This window comes from Cnephaeus nilssonii (assembly GCF_951640355.1).
Source record: "Cnephaeus nilssonii genome assembly, chromosome: 16".
Taxonomy (NCBI): Eukaryota; Metazoa; Chordata; class Mammalia; order Chiroptera; family Vespertilionidae; genus Cnephaeus; species Cnephaeus nilssonii.
The window spans coordinates 25,688,797-25,711,982 of record NC_137087.1 but is presented as its reverse complement, the minus strand read 5'-3'; the positions used below and the strand labels follow the sequence as shown (position 1 = coordinate 25,711,982).

At 35.4% G+C, this 23,186-nt stretch overlaps 1 protein-coding gene across 9 annotated transcripts in view; it reads right to left on the bottom strand.

Annotated features, from left to right (window-relative positions):
• The window catches only part of JMJD1C (jumonji domain containing 1C), a 244,456-nt gene that overhangs the window by 77,130 nt on the left and 144,140 nt on the right, over positions 1 to 23,186 (bottom strand). For 6 of the 9 annotated variants that reach the window (XM_079793546.1, XM_079793547.1, XM_079793542.1 and 3 more), the window contains one exon: positions 7,399 to 7,512. Coding sequence is in view for 3 of the 9 variants with exons in the window: in XM_079793542.1 (XP_079649668.1) it covers positions 7,399 to 7,512 (114 nt within the window). In the remaining 6 variants the exon portion in view is untranslated. Of the gene's footprint in view, positions 1 to 7,398; positions 7,513 to 11,375; positions 12,330 to 23,186 lie in introns of those variants that run through there. The other 3 variants (XM_079793549.1, XM_079793548.1, XM_079793550.1) reach the window with 3 other exon arrangements.

Genomic DNA, 23,186 nt, shown 5'->3' with positions numbered 1-23,186 from the left:
ATCCAAACAATACTACTATTACAATTTTACATAATTGTGATTTGCATTGGCACTGCCTAAACTCAATAGTCGCCTCTTTTAAAATAAACCTAGATTTAGGATGAATGTCTCTCATCCATGAGACTAAAATAAGTCAGAAATTTCACAGAATTATGGCTCCAAGTGTTCTGAAAGGAACCTCAAAGGTCATTTAGTTCAATTCTTATTCAAGGCTTAGAGAGGACTACCAAACTTGTAGTACTCATCTACATAGCCTTATTAGCCCAAAGCCAAACAAACTTAAACACACACACACACACACCCCAAAAAAACAATTCTGTAACTTGCCTGAATATCACTTACACTTTTTGAAATACAAATAACTATCGGCAGCAAATGGAGCTTATACCTATATTTCCCTGTGGGGGAGAAAAGTATGTTTTGTGGAAGGTAATACCACACAAGGGTTCCGCATCTTTTTAAATATAATTTTCTTAAAATAATTGTTTAAGAAACCACCATGGAATCTTATAAATATAAAAAAAGGGAGAGGAGAAGAAACACTACTAAGACATGTCCTGTGTTTTACATTGACCATAGCTTATACTGAGAGTGATAGTTTATCTAGCACCAGCTGCAGAAAATAGTAAGAGCCCCAGAGAAGACAAATAAGACATTGTTAAAAGTAGGAGGGGCAGAGTAATGACCAATGGTAGTAGTGTATGGTAGGAAGAGTTTAAATATCTATCAAAAAGGTTTAAGATAACATCTACAAAAATGAAAATTTAGGGCATGTCTAAATAGTTACCTTCTACTGAGCAGTTTCTATGTAGTAATAAACTCTTTAATATATCATTTTATTTATTCTTCATAACAACCAAAGAGGAAACCATTTATTTCGAATGCTTTAGACTTTCCCAATGTCACAAACTAACAAACAACAAAGCTTGAATTTGAAACCATATCTACATGAATTGACTTGAAAATTCATGGTCATCAAAATTATGCTAGACTGATGATTCTCTAGGACAAAAGACTCTAGTGAAGACCCAATCAAGTAACTGCTTCTGATATATTACAAAACAGATGTCACTGTTATGGAGAAAATTTTGTTACTCTCTTGCTTCAAAACTTCTAATAATTCATATGGCCTACAAGATAAAAGTAACTGTACTTAGCGATCATTTTCCTCTGGCCCCGGATTTATTTAGTATGATGCCTACTATTAAAAAAACTCTCTTCTCTAGCTAGGCTGTTATTCTACTTTCCCCTAAATCTACCTTCTCTATCACTGAGCATGCTGTCCTTTCTGCCAAATGTCTGCATTAGGCTCCCTATCTTGCATTTCCATCTCTGTTAAGATGAATCCCTTTCCAAGTTTTACCTCCTTCATGAGACTTCTTTAACCATTTCAATCTTTACTGACTTGTCTTTACTATGTATTTTTTTGATTACTTAAATCAAGCTATTTCAAGGAAATTGTTTTTATGTAAGTTCTTATCATAGAATATAACAAACTCCTTGGGGGAAAAAAGGACTTATACTTTTATCAACTTTTTAAAAACATTAAGCAACTAGCAGGATGTTGTGAATGGGAAAACCACAAAATTTAAATAACTGTTAAATGAATCAAGTCAGTGAAATACTTCCAAGGCCAGACATTAAAAAAAATTAGGGGTAAGCCTAAGCATAAAATTTCCATTTAAAGACTTCTTTTTGGGGGAAAAACCTAGTATCAAAAGTCAGTGAAACACCAAGAGCTCTCTAGCCCCCACTTCTCTAATCTGGGCTATGTCTATCACAACTACAGTGCAGATGCTCTCATTTATGGTGGTATGGGGGTGTGGGTGCGTTCTACTTCCATATCCAGTGTTTCAAATAATTCTTACAAAACATCTCTCTTAAAATCAAGTTTAATTATCATTGCAAAATTTTTATCTTTAACAGATAGCAACAGTTTGCTGGGCTGTTTCTGGAAATCAATTTATTTTTTTCTTTTAGTAAAATTAATAGGGGTATAACAATTTTTAATACCAGAAAGAAAAGGAAACAAATCAGAGGAATTCTGGGACAGAACCATTTACATAACTACACTAATAAATCCTGGACCAGGTAAAATTCCCATTTCCTCTGTAAGAATGTTATAGTTTTAAAATGCTTTAAAGTAATATATCTGAAGTGAGAGTAAAGGAAAAGTTTGTTTTCTACTCACCCAAACAATACTAACACGAAATTCTATTTCCTTCTGTAAACTATTAGCAGTATCATCTTAGTACCCGGGTCGGAGGCGGGGTGGGGGTGGGGGGGGGGGGATGTGCTTATAAGACATATTACTACCAACAAGATTTTTAAACTTTTGTCAGTGGCTCACTTATGGCAAATATTTAATTTAATTCAAAATATAACATTTGACTAGTAACAACCAAACAACCAGCTAATTGGTGTGTTTTTTAATCCTCACTCGAGGATATCTGTCCATTGAGAGTGTAAGAGAAAGGGAAAGACAGAAATACTGATGAGAGAAACACATCGATTGGTTGCCTCCTGCAGGTGTGGAGCCTGCAACTGAGGTACATGTGCTTGACCAGAATCAAACCCGGGATCCTTAGGCCCCAGACTGACGCTCTGTCCACTGAGCCAAACCAGTCAGGGCCCAAATAATTGTTTACCTTAGCTGACTAAGGGCTAAATTTCACCCTCAATCACATTATCTCATCTTGGTTGTGAAGCAATTCCAAATTCCATAGGATAATAACAAAAATTAGAAGAAATTGGAAGAAAAAAAAAAGACATCTCTGCTACACTCCACTATTTAAACTACTGGTAACTTATCCTGGGCAATCAATTGAGTTATTTTTAGTAAACTAGGTATATTGAGCAACAACTATCTCAGGGATATTCTGAAACCACAGCAATAAATTTATATAAACCAATGATGGAAAAATTGTGGATCAAAATGGACTCAAAAGGGGAAATGAACTTTCTCATTGAAGGACTAAGGAATGATAGATATACAGATCTGTTAAAGTCCAGACACATCCAATAACTAAATAATGTAAGACTCTTCTCTGTTCAACTTTTTAGGCAATATTTAGTCCAGGTAATAAGAAAATACTCAGGTTTACTCCACCCATTTTTTTCCCCTTTAACCAGCAATTCACAGCACAATAATATCTAATGTTTAATAAGGTAGTTCAATGTCTATATTCTGTAATGACAGACACTATAGTATTAATAATTTTATCTCTAAACTTTGATCAGTTTATTATAACCCACAACTTCAGATAGAATCATTCTACCCTATTCTAGTGAAAAATGTCTCACAACAATTAATTTTTAAAATACAATAAGATAAACATAGCATAATTTTGAACAGGCACATTCTGCTTCAAATCTCTAATAGTTTTAAATTAGTGCTTTTTGTATTATTCCTCCATTACCATTAAAAGCAAAGAGGATTGTTATCCCTGGAAAATTCTGGACTAATAAGGCAGACTAAACTCAGTCATGCACAATTTTCAGGTAAAAAATAATTTTTATATCCTCTATGAAGCAACCAATCTGAAAACTGTAGGTGTTAATGACCAGAAGCCAAAATCCAAGGCAAGATGATTTCAAAATCATGCTAAAAGTGCAATGCCATATTTCATTATATAACTAGTTTTGATATTAATTTGATCATAACTTTACATTTTAATGGAAACATTTTTTAAACGTTTGTAATCACCCTCCAAAAAGAAATCATAACTCAAATGACAAAAAAACAAACCCAAAACTATAAAAAGCACCTTTAAGAATCAATTATTCAGTTTTTTTTCTTCCTTCTCAGGCAGCTGAAAGACAGGAGAATATGCAGAGTTCCCTCCTACTTCCTCTCTTTTCCCCCCACCCCTTTACTTCAAAGTTAACTTCAGCCAGGCAAGATCAGGAAATCTAAAAGGCAGAAGCAAAAACTCATTTGTGTGCAAAAGGAATGAAAAAATAGAATTAACAATACCATGGTATGCTGCTTCAGTTGTTTAATTTAATATGCATCCATTATACTGTCTATAAGATGTTTCTTTAACTTTCTTTCCAAAATATTAAAAACTATAATCTATGATGGCTGTATCGCAATCTCCCAACTACAGGTCACTTAAAAAAACTGACTATATCAACTAACTTAATACATGTCATCTGATATTCAATGCATTGAGATCATTCAGAGAGGTAAGTGTAGGACTCAAACTGGTGACCTAAAAGTGAAAATATCTGTATTAATTCCAAGTATTCTGTTTCCTACCCATTATCTTACAATATGTTATCATTGTGATATACTAAAAAAATAGGAACTAACCCAGAAAAAAAAATAGGACTATGAAACTATCAAAGAAACTAAAGGGAGCATATTACTACAGAATAAAATGCAGAGAACTCGCCCGGCCGGTATGGCTCAATGGTTGATCACCGACCTATGAACCAAGAGGTCACGTTTTTGATTCCTGGTCAGGGCACAGCCCGGGTTTCGGGCTAGATCCACAGTGTGGGGCATATAGGAGGCAGCTGATGAATGATTCTCATCTCGCTCACTCTTTGAAATCAATAAAAATATATTTAAAAAATAAAATGAAATGCTAAGAACTCAAGTGGAAAGATGATAGATGGAAATTTCCACTACAAAAACATTTAATTAGATTCACAGCAAAGCATCATTTGTGGGAATTTTTAATACACTACTTATGTGTGCTCATCACTGTATAGACAAAGGCCATTTCCAAACTTTTCCTCATCACACTAAGTCTATAAAGGACAATTAACACCTAGATTCAGAAGAAATTGCCTCATCAGACGATCAATGATTCTCTCTCATCATTGATGTTTCTATCTCTTCCTCCCTCTCCCTTCCTTTCTGAAATCAATAAAAATATATTTTTAAAAAAGGAAAAAATTGCCTCATGAAATTTAAAGAAGAAAACAAGGAGACCGTTTAAAAACCTGTTCAATTTTCCCCAAACCCTTTTGACTTACACAGGTTTACCCTAAGATTAAGATATATCAAGACACTATTTACAAAATCTATGCCAGTTACAGCTGCCATGTTTAAGATACCAAGGAATTTAATGTACTGTTTGGACAACTGGTTGGAGAAATGCATTCTGGGATAAAGCTATTCTAATTATATTAACTCTAAAATTGTTTCCTTTACCTAGAATATGTCTATATTTTCCAAATTCATTTAAATATTTTTAAGAACTACTAAGCCATCATAGGTCTCTGCAGTAAATTTTCATTCAAAACATTACAGCAAGTCTACTATGTAGATACATTTTTAATCCAATTAAAAATACTAAATATAAAAATTAAAACACAAACAAAAAGCTCAATAGTAAACCATCTATTACTTCTAAAACTAATAAGAAATTCTAAAGATATGCTGGATCCTAAATCAAGTGCTCTTACTCCTTCCAATTTCTAAGAACTGCAAAGTTACATAATTCCTGAAACACAAATGGTTAAAGTGTCAAGTGAATCACTTTACTTCTGGAAGAAATAGCATCCTTGTAGGACAGAGGTCAACTTATCTATACTAGCAGAGCAATATAAGTAGCTTACTAATAAAGATAATCATATACTTCACCAAAACAAATAATACTACTCTTATGCCTTTATTTATTATTATTATTTGTTAATCTTCACCTGAGCGTATTTTCCCCATTGATTTTTAGAGAGAGTGGGAGGGAGGGAGGGAAGGAGGAAGGGAGGAAAGGTGAAAGAGAGGGATGGGAAGAGGAGAGAGAGAGGGAGTGGGGAAGGGGGAGGGGGAGGGGGAGAGAGATTGAAATGGATTGGTGCTGAGGATTGAATCTGCAACCCAGGTATGTGCCCTTGACCAGGAATAGAACCCAAGACCCTTTCAGTGCTCAGGCCGACACTCTTACCACTGAGCAACACCGGCCAGGGCTTGTGCCTTTATTTTTAATAAAACGATAGAATTATCAGACTCTAAAACAGTTTTAAAAAGGAGAAGAAAAAAAAACCCACACCCACAAACCTATGAAATGTTGGCACATTCTTTCAATCATTATAACTTTTAATGCACATACTGTAGAGTATTAGGCCATCTGGCAAAGGGTTTAGCTTTTTAAAGTAATTTCTACATAATGATTTCACTTCTCTAAATCAAATCCAAGCTGAAACTTCCAGAGTGCTTGCTAATCAGAAACCACAGATTTTTACCTAGACTCGCCTAGTCTAATTCCCACTAAAATAAATAAAACAAATTATAGTTAAGGCATATAGTAAGCTAAATGGCATTCACAATTAAAAACAAAACAAAATAAAACCCAAGGGAAAAGCTCTAACACCTCCACTATTAAACTGGGACTTGCTATGAATTTTTGGCTACACACAAAGTATAAAAGGTAACAAGGACAAAAATGAGGCCTTTTATTAATGAAGTAATGTGAAAAGACCAAAACACATCTATGTAGAGTTTAAAATAGGAAGTGATATTTGACTAAGGTAACTATCTCATTTTAGTAGATCTAATAGAAGCTGCAAATAACTAATTCCCTAAGTATTATAACTCCACACACAACAAATCGCTGCTCATTAACTCAAGCTCATGTACTTCCCATAGAAACAATGCCTCGAACATTTTATTATTGAAAAAACAAACAAACAGTATTCTGAAATGAATTAGGAGTACTGACTTTCAGCCCCACTTAAAAAAAGTCAAACTAGTTCACTTATCCTTTATTTCAATGCAATTACTACATTGTTTTAAACATATTAAGAAAAACCTATAAAATATACAGATTAAATTTAACCTAAAATCCAAATATACAGAAACAAACTTCTGTGAAATTACTTCTACCATAAAAAACTGTTAGCATGTTATAGAAAATTTAACATGTAGCTTACACGACTTTTGATGAGTTTCTTCACATGATTTAAATCCAAAAGCCTACTAGAAAATGTTTTCCCAATTAAATGTATTCGTATTTTAATTAATCACAATCTAAATGAATATGCCCACTTAAAAATAAAATGAACTATTATGCTAAACTGATATGTATGCATATAGTAAACACTAATTTCATTTAATTACATTAATTCATTCAATTCTTTTAGAGCTGGAGAAAAAGATAATTTATTCTAATATCTAATGAGTTATTTTCTAACAATGATTATTTAACATAGCAGGGACTTTATTTTGCTCATTTGTGTATTCCCAGTGACAGAATGCTGCCTGACTCATAATAAATTCTCAGTATATACTGGTTGGTTGAATAAATTAATAATTTACCCTATAGTCAAAATGAATTGGATTCCTTGCACACGTACATGTTAGCTGAAATTGAGTATTTAAAAGAATTTCTGAATATCAGTGAAGTTTAATGAAGAGTTAACTTTTAAAAGAAACCTAAAATTTCTTACCTGGTAGGGCTGAAAGGCACTATCTTCGGTTAAAAAATCCAGTTGTTTATCTACAAGGAATTCTACTGCAGTGATTGAACAGGGTACATGCTTTTCAACCAGAGGTTTGAATATCTGGTAAGAGAAAAAAAGATTTTCTAATGGTTATTTTCTGGGTTTTACCCTAAAAACATGAAGGGTGTATAGATACATTATAATACATTATAATGTATTACTGCCATTATAATGGTTTTAGGATATCAATTAACATTAGTTTTTATATTATAATCTAGGGTAATGTTTTTATTCATACAATAGATTTTGTATTTATTAAAAAGGAATGAAGTAGATTTACAAAAGATGATCAAAAAAATTTAATATATTAAGCCCCAGTTTATTTTTTATGGGGTATAATTAAACATAATGTGTATAAAAATTTCTGCTAAGATTAAAAAAGGAGAAATTACTTCTGAAAAAGTAAACTGGGTAAAAATATTTATCCCATCTCATTTAAAAATTTTTGAGTATTATTCTTTATAAAAGAGAGTAGTTACAATTTACACGCGTAATTTTTTCCCAGCTCACTTACATCAAGGATTTTCAATGATCAGGATGCATCTGGTCTTTTAACTCCGCCCTGTGTACTACCCACTCCCCGCCCCTGTCCCTACCCAAAGCACAAATAAAAATCCAGCTGCTTCAGTAAGAGCCACATGGGGGAGGGGAACAGGAAAAGGAGATGTAACAAGTATTACACAAAACCCACCTTTCAGTCAAGTCTTTCTAGATCGCCACTACTTAAAAAGGTGGAAGGGTTGGGGGTGGGGGTGGGGGCGAAGAATTCATGTTCATTTGATTAAAGACTCATCTTTTACATAAAGGATTTCACTCATACCTTGAGGTGGGGGAGGGAGTGAGAAAGGCAGGAAACGAAGAGGAAGGAAATAAAGGTATTATGCATGCATTTTTTAAAATGACTATAACACTTTTGAAGTGGAAGCAGAGTAGAAACCAAGTGTCTTATATCCATGATACTGTTCTAAAACTTACAAACCATGGCTTTACTATAATAGAATCTAAGTTTGTAAAATGGTATTAACAACCAACTCAGTTTTTAAATTACTTTTATCAAGAATAAATTTTTCTTGCTACAAGGCAACCGTGTGACCGTTTCTATGTAAACCAAAACTTTTGGCACACAGTAAAAATCCCAAGGAGATCCAAAAGCCATAGTGTTTCCCCCCATCTCTTATTATGTCTGAAATCTAACATCTTGGCAATCACAATAAACACTCTGAGGAAAAACTTTTCAAGATTCTTAGCTCAGAATGGCTCTTAAGGAGTTAATTTCTATATTTATAAAATTCCTTTTACAAGTAAAAGCTTTCCATTCAATTCACTGAGGAGCCTAACAAATAGGTAATACGAGAATAAGCATTTAAAGCATGCCTTATTTCTACACTATCCACACCATGAATTTGTAAGTTATATCCTCTTTCCTAAATTAAAACATGATAAAAATTCTTACATTCCCACTTAAATGTTCAGTATTTATGTTTAAAAAATAGAATCTCAGTAAGATTCTTCCTCCCCTGTCCTAGGGCTGACCTTTTAAGGAAATGTACAACATATATATCAAAACTATTTTTATTTGGTTAGAATTACATTTCAAAACAGACATTCCCCCATTATTTAGCTATCTCTTGCTACTACTGTTGCCATCTAACACTTCATTTACCAAGACTAAATCCCTAAAATTATCATTTCATTAAATCCTATTCATAATTTTACCCAAGAAATGACTAAAGCTTGTAACCCAATAGTATTTATTTTATTTAGACTCTAAAATGTCTACCAGTATATGACTGATTGACATGAAATACGTAACATTTCATATTTTATCTTTGTTTAGTTTTTAGTCAACTAGAAAACACTGGAACCTTCTACAGAACTTTTAATCTTTGAACTTTAGCAAATGTTCTATTTCTTTTCAAATAGTACCAAGTCAGGTCACCACATGAAGGTTAACAAAAAGGTCTACAAAAGGTATTATCTAAATGACTAAGGATACAATTCAATTAAGTAGGATTTGAAAAAAAAAAAAGCAAACTTCTTCTGAGTGCCTTTTTCTTAAGCAAATAATACAGGTGGTTTGCATTTCCTATGCGACTAAGTAATTTTATAATATGAAAAACATTCTTGTGAAGGGAATCTCTCAGAATTCTTGTTTTTCAAGGTACATCAAGAGTTCTAAGGGTACATTTCAACAGGCCAACTTATAATTTAAATTACTGAGTTATGTAAAAAGCTTAGTTTCTAGACCAAAATTAAAAATAATTTCTCATTTTATGGTAACATTTAGCTACCAGAAATGTAAGAAAAACCTACTTTTATAATGTTCTATTTCTAATATATGAATATTTACAATCATGTACAAATGGAGGTCAAAAGTATGCTATCCGTCTTAAATAGCAAATAGGGCCACAACTTGCAAAATTTAAATGTGCACTTATATTTAAACTACAAATATGTTCCCACCAAGTACCGATAAATATTTTTATATTTTTAAATAAATATTTCAATAGATATTAAGTGAGAATATTTGAAAATATGTGACTGTCCCTACTTTATGGAAAACTAAACACAATATATAAAACTAAGTAGTTAAAACATATACTGATTTTTTAAAAGTGGTAAATCAACGATGTATGTGTTATTGATTTTTATAGCCAAATCAAACATTTAGAAAACATCATTAACTTAGAAATAAAAAAAAATGAATCCTACAGCTTTTATGAATCTGTACTAAATATTTCATGGGTATAGGTGCACTGGAATGTAAAGAAACTAGAACTCATGCATAACTAAGTAATTCAAGACTCTAAAGATATATCATTCTATGAGGAACTTCCATAGCCTAAGGGGAAGCAATGAGTTACCATCAGATGGAAGTCACAGTAGAATATAGCCCTAATAAAAAACAACAACAACCTATTATTCCATCTGATAAAAGCCTTTGAAAATCTAAATTAAATTAATATAAAATTTATACTTTTTCAATTTTATTATTGAATTAAGAGTTTTTTAAGATACTCTGTCGGTGTTAACAATATTTTAAAGAATAGTCTGCAGCCAAAATAAATAACTTAGTTGAGAGCCTGCATTTCTAGAGCCTGCATTTCTAGTAGGGCCTACCACGCTATAGGAAGAATGCTTAGAACAACTGTATCCTGTTTGGGGCTCCATGCTGCACCACATTCCATTCACATGAGGAAGAGGCAAACAGATGAGCCCTCCTCGAAAAAACATTTTTAAAATAAATCAGCTATACTTCTCCAACATAACTCAGCTGGTCAAACAAGCCATGTTAAAGCTCACCATTTAACATTTAACTGGAAATTCATGGAGTTTATGTCTGCAGTCCGAGTTTTTAACAAGCGCCGGTTAACATTTAATTTCTTTTCCAAGTAAAAAACTTGGGCTCATTAACTACAAAAATCTGATATAAATCTTGCTAAAGAATATACTGAAGCAGAAAACAATCTAAGCAACATTTTATAAGTAAAAAAAAAAAAAAAAAAGCGGGGGCGGGGGGGGGGGCTGGAGTGACTTGAAAGAACAAAGTCCAAATTCCCACCCAAGCAGGTCTATTGAAAAACACGATACTGTTAGCAAACAAGTTGGGGGTGGGGATGGGAGTACATCGCACACAAAAAACCTCAGAAAACACCCCTCACTCACTTAAAACATTATATTCTGAAAAACATAATCGGAAACATTTTTCTGTAAACAAACTCGTTTTTAAAATAATCTTTTTACAGTGTTGTGAATTTACCCACACAATAAACTACTTTCTAAACAAATGAAAGTTAAAAATTCTTAAAAGTAAGAACACTAAGGCTAGATCTATAAAAGGCAGTGACCTTAATACCTAAGACCGAGAAGCAAAACCAAATGTAAATTAAGACAAAAGAAAAAGGAAGCAGAAAAATACAAACCGTACTTTGTTCTTGATAATTTTAAAGTATCTTTAAATCTCAGAAATCCACGACCCGGCTTTAAAGGTCAAGAAGTACAGCTGGTATTTCCATTTTGTTCTTGAGCAGTATTTTTTATCTAGCCTAAATACTATTTCAGTCTTTCAAAAAAAACGAAACAAAAAAATCACACAACACAAACTCACAGGCAAATGGCTCTCAAACCAAGCATTTCTGAAATCACTTGCAACGTCGTCATTGTACAGGAGGAAAAGCCAAGACCACAAAACGAAGCAGAGGCTGTAACCTAACAAATCTCCGACGAGCAAATGACGATTTTCTGTCTGCTCCGGCTCAACCCCGGCAGTGATGAGGATTACAACTCGCTCTTTGTCATCAGCAGTGTGGTGTTAACGACTAAGAAATCCTGCAGCTGAAGCACTACTGCATCCTCCGATCTGGGTCAGGATAATTTCTCCTGAGGTCGCTTACATAACCAGTAAGATACTCCAAATAGAGAGAACAGCCATCCACCAGCTAGAGAAAGCCTTTCCCACTGTACTGTCTGCGTGGAAACAAACTGCAGTAGCTTCCAACAGTGCAGACACCCAAATGAGAACGACTACTTGGCTTAGGGCACACAGAGAAGGGAAGAGGCGGTGCTCTGTAAACTGTAACTAATCCCCGTCACAGGTGCTGATGGAGTCACTTCCAGCACGAGTCACATTACTGGTGATTACTCATTTGGCTGCGGCCATAGAGACTGGCTCATAATTTTAACAACAGACAAAGACAGACTAGTGGCTAGACTGAAAGCTCAAGTTTACTGTCTCCTTCATAAAGCAAATGCAAATACAAAGTTTTTTGCTTTCCAGATTTAACAAGGTTAGAAAGTGCAGAAAACAAATACTATATAAATCTCTCTCAAGTAGACAACAATTAAGGATAACTTTAAATCATCAAAAATAAGTTGTGTTTTCAAGTAAAAGACTTATTATTAGTATAATCATTTTTCCTTAAAAATATACTAATATAAACAACCTCAAGAAAAAAAGTTTAAAATAGTCTAAGTGAAATCAAATGACATAACCAACAATCTCAGAGGCACTTTACTCAAAATAAAAACCTGGTAATATTAATTTTGGCAGATTTTAAAAAATATTCCTGGAACATTTTCATTCTTTATAAAAATAATTTAATATAATTTACAGTTATAAATAAACCTCACAATTTGAAAACAAAATATATTTTCTGATGTTATCTAATATGTACTTTTTTAAAATTTATTTTTATTGATTTCAGAGAGGAAGAGAGAGATAGAAACATCAATGAGACAGAATCATTGATCAGCTGCCTCCTGCACACCCCCTGCACACACACTGGGGATTGAGCTCACAACCTGGGCATGTGTCCTTGATCAAAATGGAACCCGGGATCCTTCAGTCGCAGGCCGACGTTCAATCCACTGAGCCAAACTGGCTAGGGCTCTAATATGTACTCTTAATTTCTTTCTAAACTGGAATTATACCGTATTGTCTAGCGTGGTAGCCACTAGCCACACATAATAGCTACTGAGCAACAGAAATGTGATTAATCTGAATTTTGAGATTGTTTGCTGTATGTGTAATACACATGCTAAATATGAAAAAAAAATTCAGATACCTGCAAGTGCCAGAAATTTTTAGATTTCTTAATGATGTATGTGGATTGTATTTTATTATAAATTTGGCCTATGTAGGTATCTCAATTTCAAGAAATCTAAAAATTCACATTGATTTTTTTATACCACATATGCAACCAATTCATCAAGTCATGTTAAGAGAAAAACTTCAAGCCACCAATCCTGTCAGTTTCTTTTTAAAGAAAAACATCAAGTTAACTATTGAAGATATTTTGAATTTAGTATATAATGGACTTGCACTTATAAAAATCTTGATCAATCCATTTTTTTGTTATAAATGCAAAATATGCATAATGGCTATTCTAAGAATGTTAGTAATATATAGCTTTAGAACATTGATGGTGCTAAAATACAAAACTTTAGAAAGAAGTATTTTTCAAAGAATGAGTCCAATAAATATTAAATCATACACAACAGCCAAAGAAGTCATTAATAAACAACTCACGTAAGACATGACTATAAAACACTATATGGGGGAAAAAATAATTTTCAATATCATATAAGTTACCAAAAACCAAAAAACTGCATAAATATGGCAGCCTTATTATGAGCCCCAAACAACAAAGAAACAAAATATTTTATGCAGGTTATTATATTATAAGCTACCAAATTTTAAATATATTTCATACTACATTTCTACCATTTATTGTATATTAGAGAGTGAGTTTGTTGGTTTACAGGATTCACGTTACAATCTCACATAAATTTAGGTTTGATATAAGTTTGAAAATAGCTGTTTTTGTTCCTCAAGTACTATCAGGCCCCTACAGAATCAAATAGCACACAGAACTACAATTAGCTAACAACTGCCATAATATTTATATATTTCTAATGACATAGAATGCAATCATTTTTATAAAATCAAAATAAACACCAATACTGAAAAATCATTTATTTTAATTTCATTCTACATCAGGGCTGGAATAAAATGGGATGCTTCCTTACTATAAAGAAACACTATACAGTCAATTCTTAATGCAAATGAAGGTGAATAGAGGTGTAACTATTTGAAACTCACAAATACCTTTTTTAAGATACTTTTTTTGAGAGAGAGAGAGAGAGAAACATCGATTGATTGAACCCACAACCCAGGCTTGTGCCCTGACCAGGAACTGAACCAATGACCTTTCAGTGCACAGGACCATGCTCAACCAACTGAGTCACAGTGGCCAGAGCCACAAATATTTTTTTAATATTGAAGTTGAACTTGACATATTTTATAAATATATGAATTTGAGTTTGTCCTCTGGTAAATTTCTAACACAAACAAAAGGAGTGAACTAACAATATACTAGTAGAGAACCTACTTGGTAGCAAGTATTAAACTTTTACATCGAGTCTCTTCATTCTCTCCTGTCCTTACAACTCATTTGGGGTGATAGATACCATCTTTCAGACAATAAAAAGCACCAATTTGAAGACAACAGCATTTCAGTTCTTTAAATTGGTTGTCCTTATGGTTGATCTGTACCTTCCTTAATGGATTAATGAAGAATGTTGAAGAGTTACTGTTAATTTTTCTTTCCTTTTCTTTTTAATTCTTTAGTTGGGGGGAGGGGGAGCAGAAGGTCTCTTCTGACAGCTAATCGAGGCTAGAGGAAGAGGAAACTACTCTAGTTACTGCCCAGAAATACACATCTCTGACTTCCTTCCTTTTTAGCTGGTTTCTAGGTTACAAGCTGAATAAATCAACAGAGGTGAGAAAGTAAACAGAGGCTAAAAGGAAGGCAACATTGTATGAGTATCTTAAGAAAATCTGTTCCTTCCAATAATATAAGAACTTTTTTGTGCAATTGAGAGTTAAAATAAATGAATATTTTGGTTCCATTTGTCATGGGCCATAAAAGAAATAAACCCCTCATCTTAGAGATACAGAAGCCTAAACAAACAAGTGGATTTCTGTAAATATATAGACTTTACAAAAAATAAAAAACCTAACTGATGAACAAAAACAGATCCAGAGACAGAGAAGCATTGATCAGACTGTCAAACCTCAGAGGGAAGGTAGGGGAGGGTGGGGTGGGGGGTAAGGGGGAGAGATCATCCAAAGGACTTGTATGCATGTATATAAGACTAACCAATGGACACAGACACCAGGGGGTGAAGGCATGAGTGGGCAGGTGGGGGGGGGCAATGAGGGGATAAGGACACATATGTAATACCTTAATCAATAAAGGAAAAAAATTGCAAAAAAATAAAATAAAATAAAAAATCTCTAACTTCAATGGCCTACCATTGTAAATATATATTTTTTATATGTAAGGGTAGGAAAAGAAGATGAACAATGGTAGCTAAGAGGATTTCAATTTGATATGGTCTTATAGGAAAGCTAAACTAGATTCAGGAAAATATTTTTCAATATGCCATATTGTACTAGAAATCTATGAAAATATATAATCAAATGTGTAACTCCTGAATCATGGTAATATCCAAAGGATTAACTTCTTCACATTAATGAATACATGAAGATCTTCCAGGTACTACCAAGGTTGTATAGCACAGTTTCATATCTTCCATAGACTATGAGTTCTATAATGATTTCCACACGATAGGAATTTAACCTTACTGATTTTAAGAACTCTTTACACATCCCTAAAGCACAGAGCACAATCACATTCAACCAGTATGTATTGAATGTTTTGTATGTGCAAGGCACTGTGCTTGGCCCTGGGGACACAATGGTGAGAAAAACACAACTAAGTTCCTACCCTAGCACACTTTACAGACTTTTAGAAGGAAACAGACATTAATAGAAAAATCAAAGAAATAAAAAATTACAATCCGGTTAAATACTCAAGTAATACATGAAGAACTAGGGCTCCTTTAATTTCTTCACTATTTCCTTGATAACTGCCTCAGGCATCAGAGGAGGGGAGTGCAAAACAATGTGTCCTTTTTTTTTTTTAACTTTGCAGATATCATGTCATTGATTTTAATGACGTAAGTTTAGCTAAAAAAAAAAATCAATGCCGAGAATATGAAAACGTCATACATTCTATGGAAATAGTCACTATATTTTCCAATAAGCACGATGGCTGACCTCAGTGTCCTTTATTTTTTCATTCTAGACTTTCTGAATACTAATATAGCACATATTCTAACTCTAGAATAGTTCCCAGAGTTTATCATCTCTTTGACTTCACTTTCAGAATCTCCCTGATTAGTCCCTCTTTCCTCCCAATATTATGAGGTTTTACTCACTTTTCTCTTTCTACAACTTTGCAGATGTGTGCGGCTGAGATAACCATATTTCCTTTTAAATTAATAATTAAAAACTGTGTTTTGAGATCTGAAATTTAATGGTCTCCTAACTGTTACTAGGATATAGTCATATTTATATCCTGTTAGCACATAAAGCCAAACATAACTAGAATTAAATGCTTAAACAACTTATGTGAGTTATTTAATTCTTTCAAAACCACTAAAAGTATCACTACTTCAGAAGTAGATACCTCAAAATTCATTAATATAGTAATCATGCTTCGTGATTTACTTTGTTTCCCTTACTCATATGTAATATTCTGAATACTTGATATTTTCCCTTTAAACCTTTGTCAATAATAAATATGTAATTTTCCTACAAATTATTCCATAACTTTAATATAACTTTGATAAAGAATTTCAAAAACATTTTGGAACCAGACAAATCAACTTTATGAAAAAGCAAATATAATCAGGAGTGTTCTAGGAAGGAAGGAAAAATAAATAAATGATAAGAAACTAGCCCTAACAAATACTATAATATATTTCAATGTTCCAATTACTACAAACCTTGTGTGAACTTGGAGTATAAATTAACAGTCATCAATGTACAATTTAGAAAGTCTTAAAATATAGCATCTCATGAGCATGGAAATTTAGTGGAAGGTAAAAGGTGTTTTCAAATCAGAGGAAGAAAAAAAATGAGGAAAAAAATTGAAAAAAGAAAAGAAAAACAGGCCGGCCCTGGCTGGTGTGGCTCAGTTGGTTGAGCGTTGTCCCACTCACCAAAAAGTTGCCAGTTCCATTTCTAGTCAGGGTATATACCTGGGTTGTGGTCTCAATGCCCTGGCGGTCAGCATACAGGAAGCATCCAATAGATGCTCCACCCTCACATCAATGTTTCTCTCTGTCCCTCTCCCTTCCTCTCTCTCTTAAAAAATAAATAAATAAAAATTATGAAAAGAAAATCAGGCTGTTAAAAATGGAAATGGAACTTCTCCGATTAGTAGTCTAATTTTTACAGATGAAGGTATGAACACTCAGAGACAGTGACTTCTTGTCAAAAATTTTTCTTTATAGAAACTTTGGTCCTAGAACCTGGATTTCCTAATTCATAGTTGAATGATTTTTACATTGTAAGATAGTGTAAAAGAACTGTATTGTTTTCATGCTTGTTGGCATGAAGTGACAAAGAGCAGAGTATTTTGCCATCTGCTGAATAAAACTTTAAACTTTGAACTTAAAATGGAGGAAAATGAAACCAGTCTAGAAGAAACTGCAAAATCATAGATTAACAAGGAAAAGAGGTAGAACATAATAAATTTATATATTTTTAAAATGCTTTGCTGACAGTTATGTCACCTTTCAGAAAGAAAAAAATAAGCAGGATTAGGAAAAGAAAGCAACTTGAGTAAAGATTTTTGTTTTGTTTTTTATGTTTCAAATAAAAAAGTTTTAGAAGCTATGTTCAGAAAAAGGACACATGGAAAGATGATAAAACACTAATAGTTAAAAGGAAAGTTTATTTAATTCCTATTTTGTTACTGTTTTTTTCTCAAGAAAAAATATTTTTTAAAATATATTTTATTGATTTTTTACAGAGGGGAAGGGAGAGGGATAGAGAGTTAGAAACATCGATGAGAGAGAAACATCGATCATCTGCCTCCTGCACACTCCCCACAGGGTATGTGCCCACAACCAAGGTACATGCCTTTGACCGGAACCCTTGAGTCCGCAGGCCAACGCTCTATCCACTGAGCCAAACCAGTTAGGGCAAGAAAAAATATTTTTAATATGTGAAGTGTAAACTAAAGATTAAAAACATACTAAACCATGAAGGACAGGTAGAGAAGCCTTTTTTGTTTTAAAAAAAAAAAAAGGAAAGAAAAAAAAACCCAGAATCAGTTCCCCTTATAAATAACAAAACTGTGTTAAAGATGATTTGAAAAACAAAATAAATGAGTAAAAAGGATCCCATAGTTTTAACCAAGAAGTCAAGCAGTTAACCATGTCATTCATTGCACTTTCAGCTTTTTTTCAAAAGTATACTTGTTACCAAGTTTCAAGATACATTCAACTTATGTTACTCTTTTTACTTAGTGCTCTTTTTTCATGTTATTACATTGCCATCATTTTAAACAGCTACTTAATACATACTTTATCAAGTAAATGTGCATTAAGTTTAATTACGTATTTTCTAGTGTTGGATATTTAAGCCCATTTTCACTTTCCTAATATTACAAAAAATAGTAAGAAAATCTTCATACTTTTATTAAACAACTAAAAATCAAGTTTAGATGGCTTAAATAAGTTACAGGTTAGAGTATTAAATTGATATAAATTCAGAGCCATTACTGGTAGTCTTTAAAAAATACCATGTCATTAAGAACATATTAGAGACAGGCATCTTATTAATATTTATAAAGCAGAAAAGGGGCAAGTTACAAACTACACCTAATAAACTTGAGTTCAAAACAAAATCTGAAATGGATGATAGAACAGTGATTACTAAGAGCAAAATACAGGGTAGGACAAAGTAGATTTTTAGTTGTTCCTATGGAAAAGAAGGCAGTAATTAATAAATAATAAATAAGCCCTAGCTGGTTTGGCTCAGTGGATAGAGCATCGGCCTGCAGACTGAAGGGTCCCAGATTCGATTCTGGTCAAGGGCACATGCCCTGGGCTCGATCCCCAGTAAGGGGCGTGTAGGAGGCAGCCAATCAATGATTCTCTCTCATCATTGATGTTTCTATCTCTCTCTCCCTCTCCCTCTCCCTTCCTCTCTGAAATCAATAAAGATATATATTTTAAAAATAATAATATAAGAATAAATGCTATGTTTTGTGTACAAACAACTGCAACTACTTTTGCTCCACTCTGTATATTCGTTGAGAGTAATTTAAATAGAAATTAAATATATTTTAATTTTAAAAAGGTTACTTGGTGGATCCAAGATGGTGGCAGAGTAGGTGAAAATTACACTCACTTTCATCCAGGATCAAATCCAAATTACAACTAAATTATAGAACAATCAGCCTGAAAAACCAACTAAAGATTACCTGAGCAGAAGTCTTATAACTAAGGATATACAAAAGAAGCCACCTAGAGATTGGTAGGAAGGATGGAGATGTGAAAAGGGCTGACCCCACACCCATGTGCAGCAGATGAGAATCAGAAGCAATATCTCAGCTGCAAAAGTCCTCCCTGGGGCCCTAGCTGGTTTGGTTCAGTGGATAGAGCGTCAGCCTGCGAACTGAAAGGTCCCGGGTTTGATTCTGGTCAAGGGCACATGCCTGGGTTGCGGGCTCGATCCCCAGTGAGGGACTTGCAGGAGGCAGCCAATCCATGATTCTCTCTCATCATGGATATTTCTTTCTCTCTCTTTCTCTCTCTCTCTCTCTCTCTCTCTCTCTCTCTCTCTCTCCCCCTGCCTCTCTGAAATCAATAAAAATATATATACTTTTAAAATACTCTACCCTGAAGATTTAAAAAAAAAAGGTCCTCCCTGGGAAGTGAGGAGTCTCAACTACACATGGGCTCCCCAGCCTAGAGAACCAGTGCCAGGAAAAGGAGCCCACATAAAATCTGGCTGTGAAAGCCAGCAGTAATTCTGTCTTCCAGTAAGGGTCTTGAGACTCCTAGAAACCCAGGTGACCTCTTAAAGGGCCAGGACACAAAATCTCATTCACAGCCACTTACCCTGAGGGATGGCAGCTCAGAGCAGACTGGGGTCATACAGAAAAAGACTGGGTTGTACAGCTTCAGCAAGATGGATGGAGAGACAGCCACCAATGTTCCTGTGCTGAGTCCCCATCCTTATACCACAGATGCCATCTTTCCTGGGTCTAGCACTCCCCTTCATATGGCATAAGCCTGGGGAGATACACTAGCCCACCTTCCCTGTTGCCTGTGGTCTCACCCTGCCAAGCTTGAAACCTGGGGAGAAATCAGATAGCTGAGGCGAGTCTGGTACTGCGTTACAGTTTTTCTTGGAAGGCTTTTAATGATGTTTGGGCAGACTCAGGGGGGTGTCAGACACAGGAAGAAACTGAGTTGTGTGGCTCTGGAATGAAGGCCATATGTACTGGCAAGATCCAATGAGCACCACCATTCCTGTTCAGAGCCCTTCCTCCACACTACAAATCTTAATCTATTTTAGCCTGATGAACTCTATTGCTCTTTTACCCTAATGACTCTGAGACTCCACCCTAACGCAAAGGTCCACAGGCCCCAGAAAGGTGTCATCTGGCCTTGGTGTACCCTGAAACTTGTGCTGAGTAGCTTCAGACCCAGCATTGGTGCTGAGTTTGAATCTGTATCAATCTGGTGAACACCAGTGGCCCCTACCTCATACAACTCATGTACCATCAGAGGCTCTTTCAGTTACTGAGTCTAACAGGTAGCTGACAAGCAGAGGGGTATTCTGGGGTGCCTTGGACCCTTTGCTGAACTGTGCCAGGTTGGTACTAGTGGAAACTAGCCTCAGTAAATTGCTTGGCCCCTCCCATAGTGCACCCAGGTACAGTAGAAGCAGCCACCAACCGTGGATTGCTTTGTAGCGCCTACCTAACAGGTAGCCAAGGGCCGAATAACGCAGTGTCTGACACTGACCTGCACTGAAGTCCTTCCCAAGAGTCCCCAGAACCAAATACCAGGTGGCAGGATTCAGAGTACATCAGAGCATGATCCAATTAGCTCCACAAGTGACAAACCTAAAGGGAAAACTCCACAGACACCAGACCCTGCTGGTGTGAATTCTGCTTCATGGGGTAGGCCCCTATACAGCAGCTCGTGCACTGTGGTCAGGGTCAATCCTTACAGCCAGACAGCCTGAAGAACAATCCCAACCATGGAGGTGTCAACAGCAATCAAGACTCAACTACAATAGGAGGGGCTCACATAATCCACATAAGGGACATTTATGGACCACATAGCTCAAGTGATCAGGGAGTCTGCACCACTGAGTCCCACAAAACACCTACTACATAAGGCCACCATACCAAGACTGGGAGACATTGCAGACCTATCCACTAATACCCAGAAACAAACAGATAAAGGCAGCCAAAATAGGGAGACAAAGGAACATGGCCCAAATGAAAGAACTAGAGAAATCTCCAGAAAAAGAACTTAATAAAATTGGAGGCAAGTATCTATCAGATACAGAGTTCAAAACACTGGCTATCAGAACGCTCAAAAAATTTGTTAGCCCTAGCCGGTTTGGCTCAGTGGAAAGAGTATTGGCCTGTGGACTGAAGGGTCTGGGGTTCTATTCCGGTCAAGAGCACATGCCTGGGTTGCGGGCTTGATCCCCAGTGGGCGGCGTGCGGGAGTCAGCCGATCAATGATCTCTCATCATTGATGTTTCTATCTCTCCCTCTCCCTTCCTCTGACATTAATAATAATAATAATAATAATATATATATATATATATATATTAAATTTAAGTTAAACAAAGAAATAGTAAGCATAAAAGAGGAAATAGAAACCATAAAAAAAATCCAGTCCGAAATGAAGAACACAATATCTGAAATAAAGAAAACACTAAAAGGAAACAAGAGATTAGATGAATCAAAAGATCGAATTAGCAATTTCAGAGACAAGGTAGCAGCAAACACCCAATCAAAGCAGAAAAAAAAAAAAAAAGATTTAAAAAAAGAGGATAATTTAAGGGACTTCTGGGCAACATCAAGCATAATAACAGGCACATCATAAGGATACCAGAAAAAGAAAAGAGACAATAATAAATTGAGAACCCATTTGAAGAAGTAATGACTGAAAAGTTCAGTAACCAGGTGAAGAAAAAAGACACACAAATCCAGGAAGCACATAAAGGCCCAAAACAAGATAAACCCAAAGAAGCCCACACCAAGACACATCAGAATTAAAATGGCAAAGGTTAATGATAAAGAGATAGTCTTAAAAGCTGCAAGAGAAAGACAGTTAGCTACAAGGGAGCTCCCATAAGACTGTTAGCTAATTTCTCAACAGAAACTTTCCAGGCTAGAAGGGATTTGTACGAAAAAAAATTTTTAATATAATTTTTCTTTATTGAAGGGTGAGGGAGAGAGAAATAGAAACATTAATGATGAGAGAGAATCACTGATCAGCTGCCTCCTTCACGCCCCCTACTGGGGATCAAGCTTGCAACCAGGGCATGTGCCCTTGACTGGAATCAAACCCGGGACCCTTCAGTCCCCAGGCCGATGCTCTATCCACTGAGCCAAGCCAGCTAGGGCTGATATGAAATATTTAAGTGATAAAAAGCAAGGACCTAAAAATTATATCACTTGACTCAGCAAGGCAATCATCTATATATATATAAAAAGCCAGGGCCATCACGACTGAAACAACCAGATGGATGACCAAACAGGCTGCATGGGGCAACCAGGCTGGCAGGGGGGTTAGTGAGGGACAACCAAATGACTGAACAGCAGGCTGCATGGGGCGACGAGGCTGGCAGGGAGGCTAGTGCGGGGTGACCAAATGACCAAACAGCAAGCTGCGTAGGGCGACCAGGCCGGCAGAGGGGGCAGTGAACGGCGACCAGGCCGGCAAGGGGGGGGGGGTAGTTAGGGGTGATCAGGCCAGCAGGTAGAGGCGGTTAGGGGTGATCAGGCTGGCGGGGGTTGGAGGGGGGGCAGTTAGGGGCAACCAGGCCAGCAGGAGTGGGGCAGTTAAGGGCGATCAGACAGGCAGACAGGTGAGCGGTTAGGAGCTAGCAGTCCACGATTGTGAAAGGGTTGTGCCAGACATCCCCCAAGGGTTCCTGATTGGAGAGGGTGCAGGCTGGGCTGAGGGGACCCTCCCCCTCCATGCACGAATTTCATGCACTAGGCCTCTAGGTTAGAATAAAAGAAGACATATAGAACTGCCCAGACAAGAAAAAGTCAAAAAATTCATGACAACCAAACCAAGAATTGTTAAAGGGACTTCTTAACAACAAAAAAAGG